This window comes from Nansenia antarctica (genome assembly GCF_963989245.1).
Source record: "Nansenia antarctica genome assembly, chromosome: 6".
Classification (NCBI taxonomy): Eukaryota; Metazoa; Chordata; class Actinopteri; order Argentiniformes; family Microstomatidae; genus Nansenia; species Nansenia antarctica.
In genome coordinates this window covers 38,682,590-38,704,383 of record NC_137676.1, presented here as the reverse complement: position 1 = coordinate 38,704,383, position 21,794 = coordinate 38,682,590, and the positions used below count along the sequence as shown (strand labels likewise).

The window sequence follows — 21,794 nt, the reverse complement described above, 5'->3', positions numbered from 1 at the left end:
CGATCAGCCCAGTCGTTGTTGAACAAGCTGATACGCAGCAATCTGGTGAACACCACCAACCAAGTAGAGGTTCTTCAGAGAGATCCTAACTCCCCTCTTTACTCGGTCAAGACATTTGAAGAGTTGAGACTGTAAGTCCTCCCATGGTATCAATTCAATTTAGACTTGTATGTTTGTTGTTGTTGTTGTTGTTGTTAATATTGTCGTTGTTGTTGTTGTTGGTGGTGGTGGTGGTGTGTGTGTGAGATAGGAAACCTCAGCTGCTTCAGGGAGTGTATGCCATGGGCTTCAACAGACCCTCTAAAATCCAGGAGAATGCCTTGCCCATGATGCTGGCAGAGCCGTGAGTACCTCATTTATTTATACATTTTTATTGAGCTAAATGTTAGTGTTTAGCCTCAATGTGATATTGATCAACAAAGTAATTCATCCGTACAAATGTCTCTTTGGGGACAATAAAGGTATTGATTTATTTATTGATACTGTTTATAAGCCCTAGAGCAATAGTTGAATAATCAAACCTTTGTTTAGCCTAATATTAATCTCAAATTAGTTCTACTCACGTATACCATCACTGGCTTGTTTGCTTTCACACTAAATTCAGTAAAATGATCTACTTTTGTCACATGCCGACCCGATAGTCCCCAATTATTCTCTCTTCAGCGTGTATGTTCCCTTTGGTTCCAGACCTCAGAACCTGATTGCGCAATCACAGTCCGGCACAGGTAAAACCGCTGCCTTCGTGCTGGCCATGCTCAGCCATGTTGACCCAGCTAAGAAATGGACTCAGGTAAGTGAACATCTCCACTCATATGGGGCTTAGCTTTAGCCGTTAGACCTCTGCATAGGTCACCCACAGGTCCAGACTTTGTTATACAGAGGATTTATGATGGGGGATGTTGTTGTTGTTGTTGTTGTTGATTAGCTGCAGAGTATACGGTAAAGAGAAACATTAGGTACAGTAGCTTCTGGTTAAGTGAGCCAAACTGAAATACATATTTTTTTGCCCCCCCTTAGTGTCTTTGCATTTCCCCAACATACGAGCTAGCTTTGCAGACTGGTAAAGTCATTGAACAGATGGGGAAATTCTATCCTGAGGTCAAATTAGCATACGCCATTCGCGGCCATAAATGTAAGTGTCAAAGATTTTTATTCCTTCACATTAAATGTTGATTTATAATTTTTCTGGCATATGCTTTCCAATGTTGCTGTAAGAAACTGCTTCAAAATCTGGGTAATGATTGTAATTAGTGCAGGTGTTCTCTAACCCAGAAAACATGAGAATGACACAAATATGCAATTTTTCACAACATGCTGTATTGTAGAATTTAAATGCTTGAAAGCTGCCTGTTATGTGGTTCTGTGTCCTACTCTACGCAGTGGAGCGGGGGACCAAGATTCAGGAGCAGATCATCATCGGAACACCTGGCACAGTCCTGGACTGGTGCCTCAAGCTGAAGTTCATTGACCCCAAGAAGATCAAAATCTTTGTCTTGGATGAGGCAGATGTCATGATCGCCACACAGGGCTATCAGGACCAAAGCATTCGGATGCAAAGGTGAGCTCCCCTTGAAATAAACATAATAAAAACTAAACTTTGTCATTACTCTTACCCAACTAGTAGGTTACATGAATCACATTCACTCTGATGACAGACACCTGCAGTTGGATTGTTCTTTTTGCACTATAGGAGGGTGTTTACAGCTTTCTCTGTTGCTACCCAAACCCAGACAGTTAGCTATCTCTAGCTTTGTTTGTCCTCCTGTGTCCAAGTATGTCTATTACTCCATCCATGCAGAATGTTGCCAAAAGAATGTCAGATGCTGCTGTTCTCGGCCACATTCGAGGACTCAGTTTGGAAGTTTGCTGAGAGGGTTGTGCCAAACCCCAACACCATCAAGCTGAAGCGTGAGGAGGAGACCCTGGACACCATCAAGCAGTACTACATGCTATGCAACAATGAGGAGGAGAAGTTCTCAGCACTCTGTAATATATACAGAGTCATCACTATTGCACAGGCTATGATCTTCTGCCGCGTGAGTCCTCATCCTATCCTAAGTTACATGTATCTCTTGAAATTATTATGTTTATTTGATAGGTATAATGCACAATTAGGTTGAGTCTCATCTGTGTGGACTTTTTGATTGACTGTCGTAACAAAGAGAAGACCTTTGCCTCCTCTTCAGACTCGAAAGACTGCTGGTTGGCTGTCAGCAGCACTGTCCAAAGAGGGCCACCAGGTGGCACTCCTGAGTGGGGAGATGACAGTGGAGCAGAGAGCTGCTGTCATCGAACGCTTCAGGGAGGGCAAGGAGAAAGTTCTGGTGACTACTAATGTATGCGCGAGAGGTAATTACAAAATGCTAACATTTGAAAGTCATATTAATGTAACCATTTCAGTTAGGAAGATTATTGTTTTGTGTTCACTTTGAAGAGTTTTCATGTTTTGTTTTATTTTTGCATTTATTTTATTTATAATGCAGGCATTGATGTGGAACAAGTGTCCATGGTGATCAACTTTGACCTTCCTGTGGACAAAGACGGGAACCCTGACAATGAGACATACCTTCACCGGATTGGTCGCACGGGACGTTTTGGCAAGAGGGGGCTTGCAGTCAATATGGTTGACAGCAAACACAGCATGAAGATTCTCAACAGAATCGAAAAACATTTCAGTATGTTTGTTTCTTTGTCTAGATTGAGCACTCAAGATTTGACATATTGATGCATCCAAAAGACAGGGTTCACACTAACTGTTTACACTTTTCCCCCTCCATAGACAAGAAAATAGAGAAGCTTGACGCTGAGGATCTTGAGCAATTCGAGAAAAATTACAATTGAAGTGGCTCCAAACATGAAACACTCATCATTTCATTATTTATGAGGATTATATGCTTTATTGACCAAAATACTATATTGTTTTGTTGTACCACAGTGAATATGCAATATTTTGGACCGTGCTTGAACTAAACTAGTCGAAGGGAGTTATTGGCTATGAAACAAATAAATAGTAGCTCCTGAAACTATTCACTTACATTCTGCACTTTTTTGTTTTATAGTTCTTTGCTAATGGTACTTGTTATAATAAAGATTGACTACTATCTCTGCCTCTTGTATAGTTTTCTTTACCCTTTGTTAGTTTCAATAAAAAGAAATAACAGAGACAACAGGTTTAGTTATTATTTACCACAAAAAAAGCGAAAAGAGAATGTAGACCTATTTGATACCAACCTATAGTACAGTACAGTACAGTATGTGGGAAATGCTTACAGAACAGTAATATTCAAGTAAAAAGCTTACAGTGATATTGGTGATCAAATGTCAACTAAACCCTGAGATACTGTGGTAGTACAGTTAAAAGGATTAATTAGGCAAAACACACATTCCCACTGTTGATTGAGTCAGATTTGTCTTGAACAATGAAAACATTGTTATTTTCTAGATTGCAAAAAAGAATAAATGTTTAATATACATATTTATTCAGCAAAATAGAATTTAGAATAAAATGTTTAATGTCAGACTGATTATGTCATCCATCTGAGTTTAGGTAGAATCCATTGAGCTGTCCTCTTGAGAGACGCACAGTAATGACCTGTTCAAGATATCACATTGGGCCAAAGTCAGGTTCAGGTCTTTGAAGGTCCTGCGGGGGACATCCATAGTTTCAATGATACCATGCTCATACAGTGTCCCAAATCTGGCCTCTGCAGTGGCTCTCACCGTCAGTAAGGTGTCTGTAGGTAGGAAGCCTTGCTGAAATCTCCTCCCACATGGGACTCGGATGGCAAGAAGCAAACCTGGCTGACTGCCAGGGGGGAACACAGAAGGGTTCTCTGTCTCTCTGATCGTCACACCTGGGTCTAGAGGTTTGGGGCAGACCGTGCAGTGGACCTCAGACACATTATCCATCTCAGGATTGCTACGGGACGCTGGCTGGAGACTCACGGAGGAGAGACAGTGTTCACGCCGAGCCTGAACAATGAGGTTGTCAGACAGACTGAGCTTGGAAGTCTTCTCTTCCATGCCTCTCGAGGAGTCATCCTTTGATGGCTTCTTCTTAATGGAGGGGAGGGGCTTGTACTTATTCAACGACAGTGAAGGTACTGCAGGAACAGACTGCAGGAGATCGGTGACTTGGTCTGCACTCAGCTGGCTGTTCTGTCTGAGGAGAGTGTGGGAGCGGAGACAGCGGTCTGACCTGTCATAACCCATCATCCTGGGAGGCATAGGGGTCACCGGTCTATTTTGGGAGGCATCCATATGCAGGTCGTGGGTGGGTTTACTACGGTTACGCCGTTTAGAGGATTCTGGCCTGGTCAAATGCATGCTTCTCCTCTGAACTCTAATCTCGTAGGTCTTTAGCCGTTGTCAAGGCAGAATCCAGATTATTCCTCTCAATCTAAAGATGGGGTATAAACATTTAGAGAAATAGAAATGGGTTTACCTGTGACATTATTTCAGACCTGGTCAGTGAGTCACACTTACTTCTTTAAATCAAATCAAACCTTATAATTCATCAAAAAGACCCAACTGTTTAGAAATTATTCTGGAATTCTGGATTCTGGATTCAGAAAAGCAGAAAAGCAAAATTCAGAAAAGCAAAAAGCATCTAATATAGTCAAGTTGCCACTAATGGCCAGCAATGATGCCCAAGATGTCATGCTGACGTTACTTTACAGCTGTTGACAGAGTTGTTGGCTAAAGCCAAGGAATGTAATACGATGACATTATTATGAGTATCTTATTACATCCTTGGCTAGTCTAGAGCCATGCTAGCTAGTACAGTAGTTACCCCTCTCATCCTCACTTGTTGATTCGTGGTTAAAACAGCCAGCTAAACTGAACATTTTTGCCAATAAAAATACCAATCTTGCAAGATAAGAACTCTAACAAACTGAAACATCCCGCATACCTTGCTTGCATTTAGAGGAAAAACAGCTAATTATCCATTTTCGTTTCAATATTCAAGCGGAATGTATCTCAGCGTCTGTGAAGTGACGTAACCAACGCAGCTGCGTTCCCTTGACAACCCGGCTCGCGCGCCAAAAGGTGGAGACAGAGCATATCACTTTCGACGCCCAAATTAAAAACTTCTGAAACAGACAAGAGTAACATACACTCCCAACAATACATTATGGCTACTTACCCTTGGGCGTTGGCAGTTGATGAGCAGGAGGATACGACTGAATCTGTAAGTTTAATTTAGTAGGTTGTTTTTGTAACTTTTAGCTTGCCTTGTTCCTCTCTGGTCGATTGACATGCATGGTGGCGAAAACCATCACACTTCATCTGCTAGCTTGCTAGTTAGCTAGCCACCTTGCTAAGCTACTGTTGCTGCACTCAAACCGTTCCCATCATGGGCTGATGATCATGTGACTGATCCGATGTCCAACAACAGGTCTTTGCTGTTATACATGTCTACTGTTGGCTATTAGCTGTATTGACGCATGTCATGCCAAAACTGCATTTGCATTTTAGATACTGTTCCATTAGTAGATGTGGCACCTCAGTAACACGTGTATGGAGCTATTTTAGTGCCAGCAGAAATTGAATTGTATTTGACAGATTGAATTGAATATGAGCACAAACTGAATTGTATTCGACAGATTGAATTGTATTCAATTCAGTTTTCATTATTGTCATTCCGTTTTCAAATTCAGTTTCTCTAAATACAATTCGTTTTTTCTCAAAATACAATTCGTTTTTTCTCAAAATACAATTCAGTTCTCTAAATACAATTCAGTTTGACTCAAAATACAATTCAGTTTTTCTCAAAATACGAGTTCAGTTTTAGAGGCACTCATCCGGGGACTCTGGGCTAGGTAGAATAATAGAGCACCGATTCTAATCCCTCCCATCCGAATTCATAAGAGCAACGCATCCGGGTACTTTGCTCTCCCGTAATGTCCACGCCCCTTTTTGGGTGATAGAAGTGTAGAAGTTTGACTGGCGGTCAATGGAAATGTCTGGTCTTTGCTACTTTAATCCGATAAAATAAGAAAACCATAGTGCTTTTTAGATATTAGGAGCCCAAATCCGATGGCCAGTTAGGCAAACTATTATATAGTGTCGTTGCCGATCAATGATCGGCGTCGTTATATAGAGAAAATTGATGAAATAGGGGTTGATTCATCAGAGCAGTCATACGTCATCTCCCTGTCATCAGGGATGTGTAGTTCTTCATTTGATTTGCTGTGTAAATCCCCAGATGAGAGTGTTACATTCGTTTTCTTAAGATAGGATAATGAATAAATCTGTTCAATGGGCATTTGCCAAAGTAGGGTTAGGGTGATTACTGTTAATCAGTATTTAGCCTGTATGGTGTATATGAAGATGTTATAGCTAGCTAGCTACGATTTATCATGAAAATAATGAACAGCAAGCTAGATCCAAAACTAGGGCCGGTGGAGGAGGGCAAGTGTCACATTGGACAGACTACCAAACAGAAAAATAAAGTATCTTAACTCAGGGCTCTCAAGTCGTTCACACGCTCACACACCGCATGTGTCTTACGCCCAATGCGTGAGACTTGAGATCGCTGATCTTAACGACAGCAAAAGTGATGGATGTCAGAAATACATTACCTGGAGATTCAATAAGGTACTTTTATATGACAGGATATGAGTTAGGGTTATATGACGCCTGTAGCGAGATCATTTATTGAATAGAACAATCAAACTTGGCGACGTACAAAAATAATCCATAAGCGATCAAAACCAGAAAAATAACAAACAATGCGTAGCCTATAGAATATGCGTATAATGCGGTCAACAAAAATACATCGCTCCCCTCTCTCTCCACTACCGCCATGGGCAGGTGCTTAAATTACCTTGCAATATCACCCCCCATAACCATATGACTTCTCAATACGGTGATCAAGGCAATAAACAAACAATCAAAGTAAACTCACAATAAACCCATTAGCCTGTTATACTAAATACCCCCCTACAACACCTCAGGCAGACTGAAAGGACACACATTGCCTATTTCATTACTTTTCTCCATATAACGACGTCGGATGGGAGGGATGGGAGTTAGAATCGGTGCTCCATTATTCTACCTAGCCCAGAGTCCCCGGATGAGTGCCTCTAAAACTGAACTCGTATTTTGAGAAAAACGTAATTGTATTTTGAGAACTGAATTGTATTTTGAGTAAAACTGAATTGTATTTAGAGAACTGAATTGTATTTTGAGAAAAAACGAATTGTATTTAGAGAAACTGAATTTGAAAACTGAATGAAAATAATGAAAACTGAATTGAATACAATTCAATCTGTCGAATACAATTCAGTTTGTGCTCAGATTCAATTCAATCTGTCAAATACAATTCAGATCTGTGAAATACAATTCAATTTGTGCTCATATTCAATTCAATCTGTCAAATACAATTCAATTTCTGCTGACACTAAAATAGATCCATACACGTGGTTGCAAAAGATTGATCAGTGAATAAGAACTGCCCACTCTCTGGGAACGATTACATATCTGTCAATACTTCTAATTCAAACAAAACGTGTTTATTTCTTTGTTCAGTTTGGCTCCTTGGGGATAAGAGATAGAGGTGATGCTGCATCAAGGAAGGAATCAAATGGTAAAACCAGGGATTTTGTTATGAAGAACTAATAACAGTTAACATGGGTTTAAAAACTACTCCACTGCATTAATATGCCACTGTCATTGATGTGTTAGGTGACAGTTTTGTTGTTTTAGTTCCTCCAGGCACTGCAAAAGTAGGACAAGTGGAAAATGGTAACAAGGCAGACGACAAAGATAAAGGTGTGAATTCTCTGGGTTTATACAGTATCTAGTATCTAGCAGGTTTGTCACGGTTTTCATCTTGTCTTACAGAGGATCGATCAGCCCAGTCGTTCTTGAACAAGCTGATACGCAGCAATCTGGTGAACACCACCAACCAAGTAGAGGTTCTTCAGAGAGATCCTAACTCCCCTCTTTACCCGGTCAAGACATTTGAAGAGTTGGGACTGTAAGTCCTCCCAAGGTATCAATTCAACTTAGACTTGTATGTTTGTTGTTGTTGTTGTTGTTAATATTGTTGTTGTCGTTGTTGTTGTTGTTGTTGGTGGTGTGTGTGTGAGATAGGAAACCTCAGCTGCTTCAGGGAGTGTATGCCATGGGCTTCAACAGACCCTCTAAAATCCAGGAGAATGCCTTGCCCATGATGCTGGCAGAGCCGTGAGTACCTCATTTATTTATACATTTTTATTGAGCTAAATGTTAGTGTTTAGCCTCAATGTGATATTGATCAACAAAGTAATTCATCCGTACAAATGTCTCTTTGGAGACAATAAAGGTATTGATTTATTTATTGATACTGTTTATAAGCCCTAGAGCAATAGTTGAATAATCAAACCTTTGTTTAGCCTAATATTAATCTCAAATTAGTTCTACTCACGTATACCATCACTGGCTTGTTTGCTTTCACACTAAATTCAGTAAAATGATCTACTTTTGTCACATGCCGACCCGATAGTCCCCAATTATTCTCTCTTCAGCGTGTATGTTCCCTTTGGTTCCAGACCTCAGAACCTGATTGCGCAATCACAGTCCGGCACAGGTAAAACCGCTGCCTTCGTGCTGGCCATGCTCAGCCATGTTGACCCAGCTAAGAAATGGACTCAGGTAAGTGAACATCTCCACTCATATGGGGCTTAGCTTTAGCCGTTAGACCTCTGCATAGGTCACCCACAGGTCCAGACTTTGTTATACAGAGGATTTATGATGGGGGATGTTGTTGTTGTTGTTGTTGTTGTTGTTGATTAGCTGCAGAGTATACGGTAAAGAGAAACATTAGGTACAGTAGCTTCTGGTTAAGTGAGCCAAACTGAAATACATATTTTTTTGCCCCCCCTTAGTGTCTTTGCATTTCCCCAACATACGAGCTAGCTTTGCAGACTGGTAAAGTCATTGAACAGATGGGGAAATTCTATCCTGAGGTCAAATTAGCATACGCCATTCGCGGCCATAAATGTAAGTGTCAAAGATTTTTATTCCTTCACATTAAATGTTGATTTATAATTTTTCTGGCATATGCTTTCCAATGTTGCTGTAAGAAACTGCTTCAAAATCTGGGTAATGATTGTAATTAGTGCAGGTGTTCTCTAACCCAGAAAACATGAGAATGACACAAATATGCAATTTTTCACAACATGCTGTATTGTAGAATTTAAATGCTTGAAAGCTGCCTGTTATGTGGCTCCGTGTCCTATACGCAGTGGAGCGGGGGACCAAGATTCAGGAGCAGATCATCATCGGAACACCTGGCACAGTCCTGGACTGGTGCCTCAAGCTGAAGTTCATTGACCCCAAGAAGATCAAAATCTTTGTCTTGGATGAGGCAGATGTCATGATCGCCACACAGGGCTATCAGGACCAAAGCATTCAGATGCAAAGGTGAGCTCCCCTTGAAATAAACATAATAAAAACTAAACTTTGTCATTACTCTTACCCAACTAGTAGGTTACATGAATCACATTCACTCTGATGACAGACACCTGCAGTTGGATTGTTCTTTTTACACTATAGGAGGGTGTTTACAGCTTTCTCTGTTGCTACCCAAACCCAGACAGTTAGCTATCTCTAGCTTTGTTTGTCCTCCTGTGTCCAAGTATGTCTATTACTCCATCCATGCAGAATGTTGCCAAAAGAATGTCAGATGCTGCTGTTCTCGGCCACATTCGAGGACTCAGTTTGGAAGTTTGCTGAGAGGGTTGTGCCAAACCCCAACACCATCAAGCTGAAGCGTGAGGAGGAGACCCTGGACACCATCAAGCAGTACTACATGCTATGCAACAATGAGGAGGAGAAGTTCTCAGCACTCTGTAATATATACGGAGTCATCACTATTGCACGGGCTATGATCTTCTGCCGCGTGAGTCCTCATCCTATCCTAAGTTACATGTATCTCTTGAAATTATTATGTTTATTTGATAGGTATAATGCACAATTAGGTTGAGTCTCATCTGTGTGGACTTTTTGATTGACTGTCGTAACAAAGAGAAGACCTTTGCCTTCTCTTCAGACTCGAAAGACTGCTGGTTGGCTCTCAGCAGCACTGTCCAAAGAGGGCCACCAGGTGGCACTCCTGAGTGGGGAGATGACAGTGGAGCAGAGAGCTGCTGTCATCGAACGCTTCAGGGAGGGCAAGGAGAAAGTTCTGGTGACTACTAATGTATGCGTGAGAGGTAATTACAAAATGCTAACATTTGAAAGTCATATTAATGTAACCATTTCAGTTAGGAAGATTATTGTTTTGTGTTCACTTACTTAAACTTTGAAGAGTTTTCATGTTTTGTTTTATTTTTGCATTTATTTTATTTATAATGCAGGCATTGATGTGGAACAAGTGTCCATGGTGATCAACTTTGACCTTCCTGTGGACAAAGACGGGAACCCTGACAATGAGACATACCTTCACCGGATTGGTCGCACGGGACGTTTTGGCAAGAGGGGGCTTGCAGTCAACATGGTTGACAGCAAACACAGCATGAAGATTCTCAACAGAATCGAAAAACATTTCAGTATGTTTGTTTCTTTGTCTAGATTGAGCACTCAAGATTTGACATATTGATGCATCCAAAAGACAGGGTTCACACTAACTGTTTACACTTTTCCCCCTCCATAGACAAGAAAATAGAGAAGCTTGACGCTGAGGATCTTGAGCAATTCGAGAAAAATCACAGCTGAAGTGGCTCCAAACATGAAACACTCATAATTTCATTATTTATGAGGATTATATGCTTTATTGACCAAAATACTATATTGTTTTGTTGTACCACAGTGAATATGCAATATTTTGGACCGTGCTTGAACTAAACTAGTCGAAGGGAGTTATTGGCTCCTGAAACTATTCACTTACATTCTGCACTTTTTTGTTTTATAGTTCTTTGCTAATGGTAGGCTTTTCTTTGTATTGTCCAGCGGTAGCCCTATGCATTGTTAGTTCCAGTAGGTGGCACTAGAGACCGCAATGCTAGATGGAGTTCTCTCCTCAAATCAGACCAGAGGTAACATTACAGTACCTTCAAACTGAATTGTCACCCTCAAATAAGGATTAGAAGTATGAATACACTTGGTTTAATATGCATATTATTACACAGAAATAGGTTATGTTGTTGCTCACATTTTATAACAATCAGTTATAGCTTATCACTAAAGCAATACATGTGTGGCAATGCTAAATGATATTGCAATCTCTTCATTTAACATAGGCAAAATACAAATACAAAATAATCCTCAAACCATACACATTTACGTTCTGAATTGACATTTCATCTTTTTGAAAGAACAAACCAATCCTCTTGTGATTTGAAACAATTATTATTGAAGCACATTGTAAAACGTGTTGATTTAAACAGTAGACATTATTCTGCATTTGATAGTTCTTTGCTAATGGTACTTTGCTAATGGTACTTGTTATAATAAAGATTGACTACTATCTCTGCCTCTTGTATAGTTTTCTTTACCCTTTGTTGGTTTCAATAAAAAGAAATAACAGAGACAACAGGTTTAGTTATTATTTACCACAAAAAAAGCGAAAAGAGAATGTAGACCTATTTGATACCAACCTATAGTACAGTACAGTGGGAAATGCTTACAGAACAGTAATATTCAAGTAAAAAGCTTAGTGATATTGGTGATCAAATGTCAACTAAACCCTGAGATACTGTGGTAGTACAGTTAAAATGATTAATTAGGCAAAACACACATTCCCACTGTTGATTGAGTCAGATTTGGGTGGGGATGGGTTTACCTGTGACATTATTTCAGACCTGGTCAGTGAGTCACACTTACTTCTTTAAATCAAATCAAACCTTATAATTCATCAAAAAGACCCAACTGTTTAGAAATTATTCTGGAATTCTGGATTCTGGATTCAGAAAAGCAGAAAAGCAAAATTCAGAAAAGCAAAAAGCATCGAATATAGTCAAGTTGCCACTAATGGCCAGCAATGATGCCCAAGATGTCATGCTGACGTTACTTTACAGCTGTTGACAGAGTTGTTGGCTAAAGCCAAGGAATGTAATACGATGACATTATTATGAGTATCTTATTACATCCTTGGCTAGTCTAGAGCCATGCTAGCTAGTACAGTAGTTACCCCTCTGATCCTCACTTGTTGTTGATTCGTGGTTAAAACAGCCAGCTAAACTGAACATTTTTGCCAATAAAAATACCAATCTTGCAAGATAAGAACTCTAACAAACTGAAACATCCCGCATACCTTGCTTGCATTTAGAGGAAAAACAGCTAATTATCAATTTTCGTTTCAATATTCAAGCGGAATGTATCTCAGCGTCTGTGAAGTGACGTAACCAACGCAGCTGCGTTCCCTTGACAACCCGGCTCGCGCGCCAAAAGGTGGAGACGGCACCGTAGTACCGTACCGTACACGGTACCGACGGCAACGCCACTGGATCGAATGAATTGGCCAGTAACGCCGGTTTCACCTGTGTGTTAGGGAATCTATTTTTTGCTTTTAATACTGGACATTCCCGTACCCAATGACCAACCACTTTGCAATAGTGACACAGTGCGCCGTCAACATTCACATCAGAGTAAAAATTCGGACGAGGAGAAGAACTCCCTTCGAACTCTCTCCGTACCTGGCCCACTACAATTACCTTTGCGAATCACCACATATTCATCGGCCAGGACGGCTGCGTCACTCGCCGTCTTCGCCTTCCGCTCTGTAATATAAGTTGCCACACCATTAGGTAACGAGTTCTTAAACTGTTCCAATACCATCAGGTCACACAGTTGTTCAAAAGTTTCCACCCCAGATGCCGAACACCACCGGGCAAACGGGATAACCAGATCACGTGCAAACTCAACGTGAGACTGCTTATCTCCCTTTGTCCATGTTCGGAACCGCTGTCTATATGCTTCCGGTACCAGCTCATAGGCTCTAAGCACCGCTGATTTAATACGTTCGTAACATTTACAATCAGCGGGACCCAACGCAGAGTAAGCTTTCTGGGCTTTACCGGTAAACACACATTGTAACAGTATTGCACGATCCTCATCAGGCCAGTTTCTACCGTCCGCCAAAAGCTCGAATAATAAAAATAATGTATCTAGGTCATCTTCATTAAATGGTGGAAGCAGACGCAACCGTCTCGTTAAATCACTCTCTGTAGCTGCCCCCAACAGGTCGACCCCATCCTCCGATGACCTGGGCAGCCTACCCTCGCTGATCATACGTAGTCTCTCGTGTACTAAATCTACTTTAGCAAGCTCAGTCCTTTGTTTGATTTTTTCAAGCTCCAACTGTGTCTGCGTATGTGTTTGCTTCAAAATCAAAAGCTCTTTCTGTTGTTCAAACGTAAACGTAGTGAACACACCAGACTGAACTTCCTCCGTTGGTTTGAGAACACCTCCCACTACCAACCCAGATTTTAAACTGGCCATGACATCTTCCTTTAATCTTTTACTAGGAATTTCAATCTCATAATGTTCCGCAATCGACAACAACTGGTCCTTAGTACACCGATCCAATAGTTCTACTGATGGGGACCTCACAAACTCCTCTATAATTGAGGCCATAGTAACCTATGCAACCAAAGAAAAAAAAAAACTAAATCACAAACCCTAACACTGAGACCATCAAACTGCGATAACCAAGTATAAGACAGACAACCCACTTTACCTGGAACTTCCCCAGCCCTAACTTAAAAATAACTACCTAACTAACTAACTCAAACCCTAGTCTTCGTGCCGCTACTGGTGGGAGGTATTTATGCACTAAATCCCAGTGGGCAGAAGAGAACACTGCAAAACAGCGCCCCCTCCTGGACCATGGACGTGCCCCTGAGACAAATGCTCTACCCACGGTTGCAGCCACACTAAACCACCCAAGACAAATTCCCCTATTGGGAACAAGCCTATCTATACCTAACAGGGGATTTAACGGTTCCTACCAAGTACACTGACTATCCCAACCCAGTATCGCAGTCCAACAACCTCAAACCTAAAGGAAATCTGGGGACAAACAATCTACTCTTCCACAACCAAACTCCAACAAAACAAACAGAGGAGAACAAATGAACACATGTGAAAACTCCCAACACTGGCAACCAATTAACCTACTGATTAACCAATCAATTAACCAAACAGCAAACCAAAACCAAAGAGAGCCAAACAGCTCTCACAGTAACCCAAACCAAAATTGCCAGTAAGAATCAATCAACAAACCAAGCAAACCATAAAAAGGTCCAACACAAAAGGACGAGCCCCCAATTTGTTACACACCCGAAGGTAGTAACAAATAAGGGAGTCCACACATGCGTTTAAATGATACAATTAAAGTTGTATTTACTTAAATGAACCAAAATAAACTAAATAACATGTATATGATTATGGATAAGAATCAGTAGTGTATGCCATGAGTGAATGGTTGTAGAATGTATGTTGTATGTGTAAGGTGTATGAACATATGTAGTGTAAAACTAAAAGGCCCCAAAAACCAGGTACCCAGAGACCTTACCAACAGAACCCAAATCATAAGGAAGAGAGAGAGAGAGCTGAGGACACCCCTCTCATATATATATCCCCAGCTCCCCAAACCCAGGTGACACCACTCAACCTAACGACCCACCCACTCTGCCCAGGCTCCAGCCACAGCCAATATGCAGGCAGAGTGGGAGGCGTCACACAGAGCATATCGCTTTCGACGCCCAAATTAAAACTTCTGAAACATTAGTCCCGTTAGACAAGAGTAACATACACTCCCAACAACACATTATGGCTACTTACCCTTGGGCGTTGGCAGTTGATGAGCAGGAGGATACGACTGAATCTGTAAGTTTAATTTAGTAGGTTGTTTTTGTAACTTTTAGCTTGCCTTGTTCCTCTCTGGTCGATTGACATGCATGGTGGCGAAAACCATCACACTTCATCTGCTAGCTTGCTAGTTAGCTAGCCACCTTGCTAAGCTACTGTTCCCATCATGGGCTGATGATCATGTGACTGATCCGATGTCCAACAACAGGTCTTTGCTGTTATACATGTCTACTGTTGGCTATTAGCTGTATTGACGCATGTCATGCCAAAACTGCATTTGCATTTTAGATACTGTTCCATTAGTAGATGTGGCACCTCAGTAACACGTGTATGGAGCTAATTTAGTGCCAGCAGAAATTGAATTGTATTTGACAGATTGAATTGAATATGAGCACAAACTGAATTGTATTCGACAGATTGAATTGTATTCAATTCAGTTTTCATTATTGTCATTCCGTTTTCAAATTCAGTTTCTCTAAATACAATTCGTTTTTTCTCAAAATACAATTCAATTCTCTAAATACAATTCAGTTTTACTCAAAATACAATTCAGTTTTTCTCAAAATACGAGTTCAGTTTTAGAGGCACTCATCCGGGGACTCTGGGCTAGGTAGAATAATAGAGCACCGATTTAGAGAACTGAATTGTATTTTGAGAAAAAACGAATTGTATTTAGAGAAACTGAATTTGAAAACTGAATGAAAATAATGAAAACTGAATTGAATACAATTCAATCTGTCGAATACAATTCAGTTTGTGCTCAGATTCAATTCAATCTGTCAAATACAATTCAGATCTGTGAAATACAATTCAATTTGTGCTCATATTCAATTCAATCTGTCAAATACAATTCAATTTCTGCTGACACTAAAATAGCTCCATACACGTGGTTGCAAAAGATTGATCAGTGAATAAGAACTGCCCAAAAAACAAAACGTGTTTATTTCTTTGTTCAGTTTGGCTCCTTGGGGATAAGAGATAGAGGTGATGCTGCATCAAGGAAGGAATCAAATGGTAAAACCAGGGATTTTGTTATGAAGAACTAATAACAGTTAACATGGGTTTAAAAACTACTCCACTGCATTAATATGCCACTGTCATTGATGTGTTAGGTGACAGTTTTGTTGTTTTAGTTCCTCCAGGCACTGCAAAAGTAGGACAAGTGGAAAATGGTAACAAGGCAGACGACGAAGATAAAGGTGTGAATTCTCTGGGTTTATACAGTATCTAGTATCTAGCAGGTTTGTCACGGTTTTCATCTTGTCTTACAGAGGATCGATCAGCCCAGTCGTTGTTGAACAAGCTGATACGCAGCAATCTGGTGAACACCACCAACCAAGTAGAGGTTCTTCAGAGAGATCCTAACTCCCCTCTTTACTCGGTCAAGACATTTGAAGAGTTGAGACTGTAAGTCCTCCCATGGTATCAATTCAATTTAGACTTGTATGTTTGTTGTTGTTGTTGTTGTTGTTAATATTGTTGTTGTTGTTGTTGTTGTTGGTGGTGGTGGTGGTGTGTGTGTGAGATAGGAAACCTCAGCTGCTTCAGGGAGTGTATGCCATGGGCTTCAACAGACCCTCTAAAATCCAGGAGAATGCCTTGCCCATGATGCTGGCAGAGCCGTGAGTACCTCATTTATTTATACATTTTTATTGAGCTAAATGTTAGTGTTTAGCCTCAATGTGATATTGATCAACAAAGTAATTCATCCGTACAAATGTCTCTTTGGGGACAATAAAGGTATTGATTTATTTATTGATACTGTTTATAAGCCCTAGAGCAATAGTTGAATAATCAAACCTTTGTTTAGCCTAATATTAATCTCAAATTAGTTCTACTCACGTATACCATCACTGGCTTGTTTGCTTTCACACTAAATTCAGTAAAATGATCTACTTTTGTCACATGCCGACCCGATAGTCCCCAATTATTCTCTCTTCAGCGTGTATGTTCCCTTTGGTTCCAGACCTCAGAACCTGATTGCGCAATCACAGTCCGGCACAGGTAAAACCGCTGCCTTCGTGCTGGCCATGCTCAGCCATGTTGACCCAGCTAAGAAATGGACTCAGGTAAGTGAACATCTCCACTCATATGGGGCTTAGCTTTAGCCGTTAGACCTCTGCATAGGTCACCCACAGGTCCAGACTTTGTTATACAGAGGATTTATGATGGGGGATGTTGTTGTTGTTGTTGTTGATTAGCTGCAGAGTATACGGTAAAGAGAAACATTAGGTACAGTAGCTTCTGGTTAAGTGAGCCAAACTGAAATACATATTTTTTTGCCCCCCCTTAGTGTCTTTGCATTTCCCCAACATACGAGCTAGCTTTGCAGACTGGTAAAGTCATTGAACAGATGGGGAAATTCTATCCTGAGGTCAAATTAGCATACGCCATTCGCGGCCATACATGTAAGTGTCAAAGATTTTTATTCCTTCACATTAAATGTTGATTTATAATTTTTCTGGCATATGCTTTCCAATGTTGCTGTAAGAAACTGCTTCAAAATCTGGGTAATGATTGTAATTAGTGCAGGTGTTCTCTAACCCAGAAAACATGAGAATGACACAAATATGCAATTTTTCACAACATGCTGTATTGTAGAATTTAAATGCTTGAAAGATGCCTGTTATGTGGCTCCGTGTCCTACTCTACGCAGTGGAGCGGGGGACCAAGATTCAGGAGCAGATCATCATCGGAACACCTGGCACAGTCCTGGACTGGTGCCTCAAGCTGAAGTTCATTGACCCCAAGAAGATCAAAATCTTTGTCTTGGATGAGGCAGATGTCATGATCGCCACACAGGGCTATCAGGACCAAAGCATTCGGATGCAAAGGTGAGCTCCCCTTGAAATAAACATAATAAAAACTAAACTTTGTCATTACTCTTACCCAACTAGTAGGTTACATGAATCACATTCACTCTGATGACAGACACCTGCAGTTGGATTGTTCTTTTTACACTATAGGAGGGTGTTTACAGCTTTCTCTGTTGCTACCCAAACCCAGACAGTTAGCTATCTCTAGCTTTGTTTGTCCTCCTGTGTCCAAGTATGTCTATTACTCCATCCATGCAGAATGTTGCCAAAAGAATGTCAGATGCTGCTGTTCTCGGCCACATTCGAGGATTCAGTTCGGAAGTTTGCTGAGAGGGTTGTGCCAGACCCCAACACCATCAAGCTGAAGCGTGAGGAGGAGACCCTGGACACCATCCAGCAGTACTACATGCTATGCAACAATGAGGAGGAGAAGTTCTCAGCACTCTGTAATATATACGGAGTCATCACTATTGCACAGGCTATGATCTTCTGCCGTGTGAGTCCTCATCCTATCCTAAGTTACATGTATCTCTTGAAATTATTATGTTTATTTGAAAGGTATAATGCACAATTAGGTTGAGTCTCATCTGTGTGGACTTTTTGATTGAGTGTCGTAACAAAGAGAAGACCTTTGCCTCCTCTTCAGACTCGAAAGACTGCTAGTTGGCTGTCAGCAGCACTGTCCAAAGAGGGCCACCAGGTGGCACTCCTGAGTGGGGAGATGACAGTGGAGCAGAGAGCTGCTGTCATCGAACGCTTCAGGGAGGGCAAGGAGAAAGTTCTGGTGACTACTAATGTATGCGCCAGAGGTAATTACAAAATGCTAACATTTGAAAGTCATATTAATGTAACCATTTCAGTTAGGAAGATTATTGTTTTGTGTTCACTTACTTAAACTTTGAAGAGTTTTCATGTTTTGTTTTATTTTTGCATTTATTTTATTTATAATGCAGGCATTGATGTGGAACAAGTGTCCATGGTGATCAACTTTGACCTTCCTGTGGACAAAGACGGGAACCCTGACAATGAGACATACCTTCACCGGATTGGTCGCACGGGACGTTTTGGCAAGAGGGGGCTTGCAGTCAACATGGTTGACAGCAAACACAGCATGAAGATTCTCAACAGAATCGAAAAACATTTCAGTATGTTTGTTTCTTTGTCTAGATTGAGCACTCAAGATTTGACATATTGATGCATCCAAAAGACAGGGTTCACACTAACTGTTTACACTTTTCCCCCTCCATAGACAAGAAAATAGAGAAGCTTGACGCTGAGGATCTTGAGCAATTCGAGAAAAATCACAGCTGAAGTGGCTCCAAACATGAAACACTCATAATTTCATTATTTATGAGGATTATATGCTTTATTGACCAAAATACTATATTGTTTTGTTGTACCACAGTGAATATGCAATATTTTGGACCGTGCTTGAACTAAACTAGTCGAAGGGAGTTATTGGCTCCTGAAACTATTCACTTACATTCTGCACTTTTTTGTTTTATAGTTCTTTGCTAATGGTAGGCTTTTCTTTGTATTGTCCAGCGGTAGCCCTATGCATTGTTAGTTCCAGTAGGTGGCACTAGAGACCGCAATGCTAGATGGAGTTCTCTCCTCAAATCAGACCAGAGGTAACATTACAGTACCTTCAAACTGAATTGTCACCCTCAAATAAGGATTAGAAGTATGAATACACTTGGTTTAATATGCATATTATTACACAGAAATAGGTTATGTTGTTGCTCACATTTTATAACAATCAGTTATAGCTTATCACTAAAGCAATACATGTGTGGCAATGCTAAATGATATTGCAATCTCTTCATTTAACATAGGCAAAATACAAATACAAAATAATCCTCAAACCATACACATTTACGTTCTGAATTGACATTTCATCTTTTTGAAAGAACAAACCAATCCTCTTGTGATTTGAAACAATTATTATTGACGCACATTGTAAAACGTGTTGATTTAAACAGTAGACATTATTCTGCATTTGATAGTTCTTTGCTAATGGTACTTTGCTAATGGTACTTGTTATAATAAAGATTGACTACTATCTCTGCCTCTTGTATAGTTTTCTTTACCCTTTGTTGGTTTCAATAAAAAGAAATAACAGAGACAACAGGTTTAGTTATTATTTACCACAAAAAAGCGAAAAGAGAATGTAGACCTATTTGATACCAACCTATAGTACAGTACAGTACGGTATGTGGGAAATGCTTACAGAACAGTAATATTCAAGTAAAAAGCTTAGTGATATTGGTGATCAAATGTCAACTAAACCCTGAGATACTGTGGTAGTACAGTTAAAATGATTAATTAGGCAAAACACACATTCCCACTGTTGATTGAGTCAGATTTGGGTGGGGATGGGTTTACCTGTGACATTATTTCAGACCTGGTCAGTGAGTCACACTTACTTCTTTAAATCAAATCAAACCTTATAATTCATCAAAAAGACCCAACTGTTTAGAAATTATTCTGGAATTCTGGATTCTGGATTCAGAAAAGCAGAAAAGCAAAATTCAGAAAAGCAAAAAGCATCGAATATAGTCAAGTTGCCACTAATGGCCAGCAATGATGCCCAAGATGTCATGCTGACGTTACTTTACAGCTGTTGACAGAGTTGTTGGCTAAAGCCAAGGAATGTAATACGATGACATTATTATGAGTATCTTATTACATCCTTGGCTAGTCTAGAGCCATGCTAGCTAGTACAGTAGTTACCCCTCTGATCCTCACTTGTTGTTGATTCGTGGTTAAAACAGCCAGCTAAACTGAACATTTTTGCCAATAAAAATACTAATCTTGCAAGATAAGAACTCTAACAAACTGAAACATCCCGCATACCTTGCTTGCATTTAGAGGAAAAACAGCTAATTATCAATTTTCGTTTCAATATTCAAGCGGAATGTATCTCAGCGTCTGTGAAGTGACGTAACCAACGCAGCTGCGTTCCCTTGACAACCCGGCTCGCGCGCCAAAAGGTGGAGACGGCACCGTAGTACCGTACCGTACACGGTACCGACGGCAACGCCACTGGATCGAATGAATTGGCCAGTAACGCCGGTTTCACCTGTGTGTTAGGGAATCTATTTTTTGCTTTTAATACTGGACATTCCCGTACCCAATGACCAACCACTTTGCAATAGTGACACAGTGCGCCGTCAACATTCACATCAGAGTAAAAATTCGGACGAGGAGAAGAACTCCCTTCGAACTCTCTCCGTACCTGGCCCACTACAATTACCTTTGCGAATCACCACATATTCATCGGCCAGGACGGCTGCGTCACTCGCCGTCTTCGCCTTCCGCTCTGTAATATAAGTTGCCACACCATTAGGTAACGAGTTCTTAAACTGTTCCAATACCATCAGGTCACACAGTTGTTCAAAAGTTTCCACCCCAGATGCCGAACACCACCGGGCAAACGGGATAACCAGATCACGTGCAAACTCAACGTGAGACTGCTTATCTCCCTTTGTCCATGTTCGGAACCGCTGTCTATATGCTTCCGGTACCAGCTCATAGGCTCTAAGCACCGCTGATTTAATACGTTCGTAACATTTACAATCAGCGGGACCCAACGCAGAGTAAGCTTTCTGGGCTTTACCGGTAAACACACATTGTAACAGTATTGCACGATCCTCATCAGGCCAGTTTCTACCGTCCGCCAAACGCTCGAATAATAAAAATAATGTATCTAGGTCATCTTCATTAAATGGTGGAAGCAGACGCAACCGTCTCGTTAAATCACTCTCTGTAGCTGCCCCCAACAGGTCGACCCCATCCTCCGATGACCTGGGCAGCCTACCCTCGCTGATCATACGTAGTCTCTCGTGTTCTAAATCTACTTTAGCAAGCTCAGTCCTTTGTTTGATTTTTTCAAGCTCCAACTGTGTCTGCGTATGTGTTTGCTTCAAAATCAAAAGCTCTTTCTGTTGTTCAAACGTAAACGTAGTGAACACACCAGACTGAACTTCCTCCGTTGGTTTGAGAACACCTCCCACTACCAACCCAGATTTTAAACTGGCCATGACATCTTCCTTTAATCTTTTACTAGGAATTTCAATCTCATAATGTTCCGCAATCGACAACAACTGGTCCCTAGTACACCGATCCAATAGTTCTACTGATGGGGACCTCACAAACTCCTCTATAATTGAGGCCATA

The 21,794-nt window shown here is 40.7% G+C and overlaps 4 protein-coding genes across 4 annotated transcripts; 3 read left to right on the top strand and 1 right to left on the bottom strand.

Annotated features, from left to right (window-relative positions):
* Window positions 1-2,841, top strand: LOC308160506 (ATP-dependent RNA helicase DDX19A-like; the record flags this gene model as incomplete). Its single annotated transcript, XM_080534419.1, has 9 exons — window positions 1-131; window positions 251-343; window positions 688-790; window positions 1,018-1,132; window positions 1,381-1,558; window positions 1,799-2,036; window positions 2,187-2,349; window positions 2,484-2,675; window positions 2,780-2,841. The coding sequence occupies exons 2-9, from the start codon at window positions 282-284 to the stop codon at window positions 2,839-2,841; spliced, it is 1,113 nt and encodes a 370-aa protein (XP_080390545.1). The 5' UTR covers window positions 1-131; window positions 251-281.
* Window positions 2,842-3,543: 702 nt separating this feature from the next.
* On the bottom strand, window positions 3,544-4,326 carry LOC308160505 (UBX domain-containing protein 10-like; the record flags this gene model as incomplete). Its single annotated transcript, XM_080534418.1, has 1 exon — window positions 3,544-4,326. The coding sequence occupies one exon, from the start codon at window positions 4,324-4,326 to the stop codon at window positions 3,544-3,546; it is 783 nt and encodes a 260-aa protein (XP_080390544.1).
* A 3,527-nt stretch (window positions 4,327-7,853) lies between these two features.
* LOC308160503 (ATP-dependent RNA helicase DDX19A-like) lies at window positions 7,854-10,704 on the top strand (the record flags this gene model as incomplete). The annotated part of the gene is made up of 9 exons (XM_080534416.1): window positions 7,854-7,984; window positions 8,101-8,193; window positions 8,538-8,640; window positions 8,874-8,988; window positions 9,234-9,411; window positions 9,652-9,889; window positions 10,040-10,202; window positions 10,347-10,538; window positions 10,643-10,704. Exons 2-9 carry the CDS (start codon window positions 8,132-8,134, stop codon window positions 10,702-10,704), a joined length of 1,113 nt encoding a protein of 370 aa, XP_080390542.1. The 5' UTR covers window positions 7,854-7,984; window positions 8,101-8,131.
* Window positions 10,705-16,075: 5,371 nt separating this feature from the next.
* LOC308160502 (ATP-dependent RNA helicase DDX19A-like) lies at window positions 16,076-18,926 on the top strand (the record flags this gene model as incomplete). Its single annotated transcript, XM_080534415.1, has 9 exons — window positions 16,076-16,206; window positions 16,329-16,421; window positions 16,766-16,868; window positions 17,093-17,207; window positions 17,456-17,633; window positions 17,874-18,111; window positions 18,262-18,424; window positions 18,569-18,760; window positions 18,865-18,926. Exons 2-9 carry the CDS (start codon window positions 16,360-16,362, stop codon window positions 18,924-18,926), a joined length of 1,113 nt encoding a protein of 370 aa, XP_080390541.1. The 5' UTR covers window positions 16,076-16,206; window positions 16,329-16,359.
* Between the last annotated feature and the right edge of the window lie 2,868 nt (window positions 18,927-21,794).